Raw genomic sequence first — 9544 nt, forward strand, 5'->3', positions numbered from 1 at the left:
TGTGATGAATCTAGCAATGGGCACAAAATTAGTATGAGAATATTTGCCAATGGGAATTAAAAATGGGTCAGATATTTGAGAAGAAATACTTGGACTTTGATCACCCCATGTGTATTCTAATAATTAAGAAGCCTCCACAAGTATCTGCAATTTGGAATTATATCTTAGAATGTAGAGACATTATCTCCGAGCATGTTACTTGGAAATTAGGGAATGGCCAAAGAGCCTCTCTCATGGACTGCATTTTAAAATTTAATAAATTAAATTATCTTTTTAATTAATTCATATAAACGTAGACCATGTCATGAAATTTTATTTGTACTAAGTTTAATTAACAATTAGTAATTAGTAATTAAATTTTATTTAAGTATTAATTAATAATTGCATGAGAAATAGGAACTTATAATTAGAGTCCCATCCTGCATGGATTCATTCCTATTTGGTTTAGTCATTAATAAATTAATTTAATTAATTGAGGTCAACTCCTATAGTAAACAATTTATGTTGTTGTGATTAGAATTATTGTCTTTTCCTTGCATTCCTTTATGTTTTTAATAGATTTAGTTTTATAATATTGCTTAGATGTCATGTCACACTTCTTATGGGTGACTAGAGATTATATCATTTTTGTCATAACTTAATTTTTATTCATATTATCTATAGTAAGAGAATGCCATTTTGCACCATCACAAATTTCCTTTAGTCTTAGTCAACCTAACTTCTTTGTGTTTTCTTGTTTGTAATATTGAGTTTGATATTAGTATGAAGCTCAAATATTTGTGAGTGAATTTTTTTCTATCTTATATCTATAGATGGATCATAACTATAAAATATTCTATCAAAGTTCATAAGATTTACCTGCATTACATGCCAACTTTAGGAGGAAATAATATAATGTCAAGTGGTAGTAAAAGGGTATGAATACATACTATTTGGCAATGCCTAAAATAATGGATGGTTGATATTAGGACACAATTTTATACGACAAGGGGAAATGGCCTTATTACAAATGTACAAATTTCATTTGTTCATTTTCTCAATGAGTATCTCAAGAACTTATATTTGAAATTATTTTAGCTTAGTCTACATACTTACATAGACACAAGGAATTTATTAATCATAATTCACTAATTTGTTTAGGGCTGAACATAACTTATACTTAGAAAATCTTGTATTCTAGACACAAGAATCCAACTAAATGAGAATTTTAAGAATTCAAATTTAAATTATATGATATACTTTAACAAATCCAAACATGAATATAACTTTTATCAAAGGCAAGAGACTAATTTTTATGGAATTTAAGGTGGGTCTTGAGTTTATATTTTGGATGTCATCAATCCAATATGTTTGAGTAGTTAACTAAACTTTCTTTATTCTAATTAATTGAGCTCGTAAAAAGAAAAAATCACTTTATGTTACTTTGCAAATTACAAATGATTTGTTCTATATATATTTTATTCAAATGATTTGTTCTATATATATCTTATTCAAATGATTTGGGCTTAGTTACATGCATCATGATTGCTCCCCTCCAATATTGCACACAGATGTGAAATCTAGCAACATCTTGCTGGACGGGGATTTTAGGTCTAAAATTGCAGATTTTGGCGTATCCATAGTACTTGATAGGCTGGGCAATGAGTGTAAAGTATCTGGTTATGTCGGGTCACATGGATATATAGCCTCAGGCTCGATTTTACCTCTACCTGTGATAGGCTAATATGTTCAATTTTCAATTTCTTGTGAGGGGTTTAGCACCATAACATTATAAATTTTGATTGTGCAGAGTATGGGCACAGAATTAAAGTGAGCGAGAAAAGTGACGTTTACAGTTTCGGAGTAGTGCTGTTAGAGCTCGTGAATTGTATGAAGGCTACGAATGAGATGAATGGAGGAGGAGTTGGATTAGTTGAGTGGATTCGCAACACAATAACAATGGGTGGGGGAGAGGCGGCAGTTTTAGATCGCCGAATAGAGGAGGAAAGCTGCATCAAACAAATGCTGCGGGTATTGCGGGTGGGTCTGTATTGCACAAATAGGGACCACAAACGCCGGCCTTCCATGAGGACTATGGTGGAGATGTTAGCTGTTATTATTGGGAACAGTTTAAATTAGGCACATTAAGTTTATATTTTTAGATTTAAAAGTGTTAAACATTTAGAGTTGACTGACATTTTCTATGGTTAATATGTTATTCAAGGTGTGTGGTCACACTAAGAATACACTTCTAGACTTAAGAGTGTTCAATACTCAAAGTTGACTAACATTCTCTAGGCTTAATATGTTGCTTAGTGTGTGTGGTTTAAGGCTGGCCACTCGTTAGTGGCACGACTACTTTTAAAGACATTCATGTAGTACTCTTTAGACATGTCAGCAATTGAATTTTTCAGATTGTTAGTCTGACGTGTCATCATTATTAATAAATAAATTATTTTCAACACTAAATTGATTTCCAAGTCTTCCATCAAGTTTTAAATAAAATATTTAAATTAGAAAAGACGTAAGAACATAAATAAAAATATATATATTTATATTTATTCAATAGATAAATGACATAGGAGTTTATTCATTTCATGTTGTAATATAAAGATATATTGACTTTGCATTTATAGATTTCAAATAATTATCAAGTATATTTTAGAATGGCTAATAAAAGTCTTTAGAGAAGAAAAAGTAGAAAAACATAAATGTTTATATATGTTGGAATATTTGAGAAGTTGGAATTTCAATAGATAAATATTATCTCTAACACTATGGTTTTTTAGACACATTCTAGAATTTTAAACATTTTGTTCGACACTTCCTCATATAATGTATACTTGGAGAGGTTGATTACATTATTTATCATATAACAACTTTTTTTAAGTGTAAAAGATCTCAATGTTTGAAAAATTTAACTATACGTGATTTTTTTTGTAAATATATTAGTAATTTGATGTTTTGTTCTACAAAAAGTTAACCTTTCCACTTGTTTTTCAATCAAGTGATAAAAAAAGTGATTAAGCACTTCTATATGTTTGGATCTATCCTAATATACATGACTTTTTGCTAGATTCATAGTTCTTTGATTATCGCAAAATATAATATTTAGAAAATACTTTGGGTTATGTGTTTCTTCATGTAGTACATCTTTAGATGCCTTTGATGAATTAATATATTAAGCTTTTGTGGATGACAATGATACTAATGATTACTTCATATTATTCCAAAAAAACTATTTTATGCCAAGATGAAAGATATATCTAGAAACAAAAAATTCTTAATCTATTTTAGGAGTCTTTAGCATGTTTCCATTATTCAATGTGTTGGTCTTCTATGTACTTGGATAAAATGTCACAAGCATATGCAATATTTGATCTAGTTATAGTAACATACAATACACTTTGAACAAGTTTCCTATAGAATTTTCCATCCACCTTCTTTTGAGTAGCTATAGTACTCAATTTTAATCCTACTTCACATTGTGTACTTGATGGTTTACAGTTATATTAAATTTTATCAATACATGAAAAGTATATTTTGTTTGAGAAAGCATGATCCTTTGTTCTTCTTGGCATACTTGCATGCTCCCAAAATAGTGCATCAACATGAGATGAATTATTTCAAAATCTTGTTTGAGTTGAACCTTGGCTTTTTCAATGTACTAAGTGTGATCTCTCATATTTATTAAACCACTCATATGTAGTATAATATTAATAATTTTACCATCATTATGCTTTACATACACATCTAGACAAAGTTTTTCATTTTTAAATATTGCTTCTAAAAATTACTTATCTAATATTTTACATTGTTATTATAATACCTTTTATTGGTATTAAGAGGATATGCCTGGTATTGATAAATTTACACCTTTGTATTTTCATAGACACCCTCAGTCTGGGATGCCAATCACACTAGTCTGGCATTAAATTGGCTCTATTTTATAAATATAGGTTCTTCTCTATGTCCTATTTGTAGATTTGATCTACTATGTTTTCTTTCTATTTTGTAATTTTTTATTATTGCTGAAAGCTATCATTTTGTCACCTTTAAACCTAGATATTAAATATGGTTCACAATCTCAAATCTATTACAACAAGGGAACAAAATGTAGGTCCCTATCTCTCCTTTTAAGATTATAGTTCAGCCTATTTATGTTGCAATGGTATGTAATAGAAATTTGAGATCTTAGTTTGCATCCATAACCTTAAGATCCCATTTTCATACATATAATAAGATGTTATTCACTTTTGATTTAAATGAGATTACTTGATTGAATCTGGTTTATTTTATTGATTAGAAAGCTACATTGACTCATTCATTTGATATTTCTATTTCATATGTGGCATATGTTATAGTTAAAAAGAAAGTGTTCCATTAAAATACTCACTATATGCTTAATTAGTGTGTTGCTTCATTAGTTTTACAATGAAGAAATTTCATGCATGTGATGGTGGCTTACTTGCCCTTATACCACTCTATCCATGTTTGAAGTTCATCCCAACCGTGAGGAGATTGTGATGAAAGAGGTTGATATGGTTAACACTTCTCTTAATTCCCCTTTGCCTTCTATTCATTTCAATCCTCTCCCTCCTAGAGATGAAACCTCGATAAATCATGGTTATCTCTCTTCAATTTTTTCTCATTCATTAGGATATTTTGGTGCAAGAAGAAGATACCATTAACACTTCACTGAATGATATCTCTTTCTCTTAGAGATGATGCATTGAAGAATGATGATGATTATTCTTTTAGAATTTACCTCCCATATAACGATTCTTTGGTGTAAGAAGAGCATGCTTTAGACATTGATGCTCTATATCTTAACACATTAATGGACTTAAAGATCCTTATTCCTCTCCTAGAGACTACCTTATCAAGATATTTTGATACCATAAGATGTTATTCATTTCCTTAATGACATGTCACCTAATATTACATTGAATATAGATGAAATATTGAATGCAAATAAAAAATACATAGAGAATGAAAATAAATTGCAAGCAGATAGAGCTAAAATAGGACTAATTGCCCCTAGCATAGCTATTTAAAAGACAACAAAAAATATGGCCATCCTAGCCAAAATGATCCCAAGAATGCAAAATATAAATATTTGTTAGTTGAACCCTTCTGAAATCCTTGATCAATCAATTATTTATCTAGCCTTCCATACCAAGATCTAGGGGATTGTTTTTGTCCATACAGGGCCTTCTTTAATCTGCAAACAATGTTTGGATCATCTTTCAACTTGAAACATTCCAATTGTTTAATATAAACTTCTTCTTTCAAATTTCCATATAAGAATGTTGATTCAAATCCATCTAATAAACTTTAAAATCCTTAAAAGTTTTAAAAGCCATTCTAATTGCTTCCGTCTAAGCAACTAGGTCATATGTCTCATCAAAATCAATGCCTTCAATCTGAGTATAATATTTACAAACCAACCTTGCTTTATTTCTCAGAACCTTTCCATCTTCATGCAGCTTGTTCTAGCCAAGCATTAGTCTAGATAAAAATATGCAAGCTATTCACTTGACAAATACACATCCAAATGTACATCAGTTCAAACTAGGAAGGGGTAATACCCCTAACTTTTACCAGAGATAATCAAAAGTATCTTTACACAACAACTTCATGATGATATTTGCAATATGTTGTTTTGTAGGTACATACTCAAGCTTTACTTCATTATCCAACACCTTTTCCCTCAAGAAGTGATATTGAATAGATATATGCTTTTTTCAAGAATGTTGTACCAGATTCTTTGAAATGTTTATACACTAGCTTTATCACACATTATTGAGATGGGTTCATTGACTGTTACACCAATATCCTTCAATGTTTGCTTCATCCATATAATCTACGAGAAAAATGAAGATGCTACAATATATTCTACTTCAGTTTTAGATAAAGAGACCAAACCCTACTTCTTACTTGATCAAGAAACTAACTAGGAGCTAGGAATGAATGCTCCACCACATGTACTTTTCCTTTCATCAATTTTTTCAGCCCAATTTACATTAATATAAGTTGTTAGAGTGAAATATAAATTCTAGGATACCACAAACCAAACTCTTATGTTCCTTTTAGATATTTGAAGATTCTTTTTATTGCCATAATGTGTGATTGGTTCAGTTCTTACTGAAATCTAGCTGCCAAATAGAATGCATACATGATATCCAGTTTGGTAGCAGTTAGATATAACAATCATCCAATCATTGATTTTTAATGACTTGCATCTACTTTAGGGGACTTATTATCCTTTGTGAACTTGCATCTAATGGTCATAGGTGTACACACCAGTTTGGCATTCTCCAACCCAAACTTATTCAACAATTCCTTAATGTACTTAGACTGAGAAATGAAAATTCCTTTGTCTTTTTGATTTACTTGCAAACTAAGAAAATAATTTAACTCACCGATCATGGAAATATCAAATTCCTTCTACATCTCATTTGGAATTTTTTTTCACATACCTTCATTTCCTCCAAATATTATATCATAAACATAAACTACAACAATTAAGATTTTACCTGAATCAGTTTTGAAATATAAATTGTTGTCAGTCAATCATTTCTAAAACCCTTGATCAATCAAATGCATATCTAGCCATCTATACCAAGCTTTAGGAGCTCGTTTCAATCCATATAGGGCCTTCTTCAATCTGCAAACAATGTTTGAATCATATTTCATATTAAATCCTTCTAGTTGCTTAATGTAAACTTCTTCTTTTAGATCTCTATTAAAAAATGTTGATTTTACATCCATTTGATAAACCTTTAAATCCTAAAAAGATAAAAAAGAAAGAAACATCCTGATTACCTCCATTCAAGAAATTGGGGCATATGTCTCCTCAAAGTCAATTCCTTCAACCTATGTGTAACCTTTGCAAACCAACCTTGCTTTCTTTCAAACAACTTTTCCATCTTCATCCAACTTGTTCCAAAATATCCATTTTGTTCCAATTACATTCTTATCTATCGGTCTATGAACAAATTCCCATGTCTGATTCTTCTCAATCTAATATAGTTCTTCTATCATTGCCTTTATCTAGTTATGACCATTTCATACTTCTTCTACTATTTTTGGTTCAATTTTTTATAGCAAACATATCAAAACTTATTCTTGAGCTTCTTTGCTTCTTGCGATAGTTCCTTTGTTCTTATCTCCTATAATTTAATCCACTAAATGATTCTTCTAAACATATGTGGGGATATTATATGTAGATGTTGAAGCTTCCTAAGTTTCCTTTTCTTCTTCACTCGTTTTCTCTTCCCTATTTTTGTGAACTGATTCATGAGAATCATATCCTGCCAATTTGTCAGACACTTTAGAAATATCTTCATTAACCTTCACATTTGCACTTTCAACAATCTTGTTTATCCTTTTGATGAAACACCAACAAGCCTTTCTCCTTGTAGAATATCTTAAGAATATTCCTTCATCTTCTCTAAAATCAAATTTTCCAAGATTATTTTCATCTCTTTGGACATAGCACTTGCTTTCAAATACCTTGAAATATTTCACGGTCGGAGTGAATTGCTTCTCTCCAATAGACTTCTAAGATTTTTACTCCTTTGATCATTGTTCTGGCAGCCTCTTGAATAGTCCAGTTCATTGTGTCCACCACATCATTTTGATAAGGTGTCCTAGGGGCATATGGCAGTCTTCTAATACCGTGTTTCTCACAAAATTTGTTAAACTCATCAGAATTATATTCTCCTTCTCTGTTAGACCTCAAACAATTAATCTTTCTGTTAACTTCATTTTCAACTTTATCCTTAAATATTTTGAAATTTTTTAATCATTCTAGAATAATCATCAATCAACAACATGAAATACTTCTCACCTTATATAATCTTTGTTCTAATAGGACCGTATAGGTTTGTGTGCACTAAATCCAACAATTTGGTGGATGAATGCTCATTTCTTCTATATGTTCCTTTCATCTATTCTCTAGCTTTGCATTCTCTTCAAATATTGTTATTTAATTTGGCCACCCTTGGTAAATCTCTCACTACACTTGATGACCTAATTTTTCACTAAATTTTAATGTTGATATGATACATCCTTTGATACCAGAGCCAACTATCATTGATCTAAGATAACAAACAATGCTTTGTATCTCCTTCTAACAAATACGTATTTCCACCGATCCTTTTCTATGTTGCAATAAGAATTCTAGATCCCTTCGGATCTCACTACTATCATCCTAAAAAATAATATTGTAATCATTTTCGCACATTTGTCCAACACTCAAGAGATTATGATGCAAAACCTTCACATAGTAAACAATGCCAGTGTTATGCTTTCCATGAAAAGAAATAGAACCAATTCACACAATTTGTGTTGTTTGATCATCTCCAAACCTAACACAACCACCATCATACTTTTCAATTTTTACAAACTTACTTTATCACCAATCATATGATTTGAACATCCACTATTAATAATCCATTCATTTCTATCTCTTCTAACATGTAAAGCAATAGAAACAGTCTTAGGAATATCAATCTTAGGTACATCCTTTTATACTAAAAATAAGCGATCACCATCTTCATAGTCTGATTCATCATCTGAAATACCAACATCATTTTTGACATAATAAAAATTAACAATTATATGCAGATCCAAACACAAAAGATGAATAAAATGCATAACATAGATAGCACAAAGAATTAACATGGTTCACCCAAGATGGGCTACATCCACAAAACACAACTATCTAATATTTTCTTGTTATCCATTAAATTAGTACAAACACCATTACAAATCCATTTTACATTTCAGCTACTTATAACAAGCGATTTTTAGGAACACACTCAAAGTCGGTTATTTTTAGGGTTTTTTTTTCCATTGTTGGTTTTTCAACAAAAGATGGCAAAATTTTTTTTTAGGACTTGCATGATTGGTCGCCACATATCAAGAATCTCCCACTTGGAGACTAATCAAGGTCCACACCAAATAATCTCCCACTTGGAGACTGATCCCAGATGACACTGCTAAACTTGTAGCTCCCACTAGATAAAACTCCTAGACTCGACTATTCCTTAATTCCACAATTTTTAGTCAAGAAGGCCAAGAGAAACTAAGTAGTAATCAAATTCTCTTGTGGGACTACCTTTGTGAGTATATCTACAAGATTGTCACTTGTACGAATCTTATCAAGCTGTAACTGGCCATACTCCAAAACAAACTGTGTGAAGTGGTACTTGAGATGATTGTGTTTTGTCGTCAAATGAAGAGCATAATTCTTTGCAAGTTGAATGGCACTCTAACTATCTGCATACAATGGGCTATCCTCCTACATCTGGCCCAATTCCACCAAAAAACATTGTAACCAAATCATCTCCTTGCTAGCTTCAGTAGAAGCTACATACCTAGCTTCAGTGGTTGAAAGCACAACAACCTTTTGTAGTCTATAAATCCAACTAACTGTAGTCCCCCCTACAGTAAAAACATATCCTGTAGTACTCCTCTTTGTATCAATATCACCTATAAGATTAGAGTCAATATATCCTCGAAGAGAAACATTTGATCCTTTGAAATATAATGCCTT

General features: G+C 31.0%; 1 protein-coding gene across 1 annotated transcript in view; it reads left to right on the forward strand.

Moving 5' to 3' along the window:
• The window catches only part of LOC131066185 (receptor-like protein kinase HSL1), a 36525-nt gene extending 34407 nt beyond the window's left edge, over positions 1–2118 (forward strand). Inside the window, exon 2 of the mRNA XM_058000881.2 lies at positions 1790–2118. Within this exon, the coding sequence (XP_057856864.2) occupies positions 1790–2118 (329 nt within the window). The remainder of the gene's footprint in view (positions 1–1789) is intronic.
• Positions 2119–9544: the final 7426 nt, after the last annotated feature.

This window comes from Cryptomeria japonica, chromosome 10 (assembly GCF_030272615.1).
Source record: "Cryptomeria japonica chromosome 10, Sugi_1.0, whole genome shotgun sequence".
Lineage (NCBI taxonomy): Eukaryota > Viridiplantae > Streptophyta > Pinopsida > Cupressales > Cupressaceae > Cryptomeria > Cryptomeria japonica.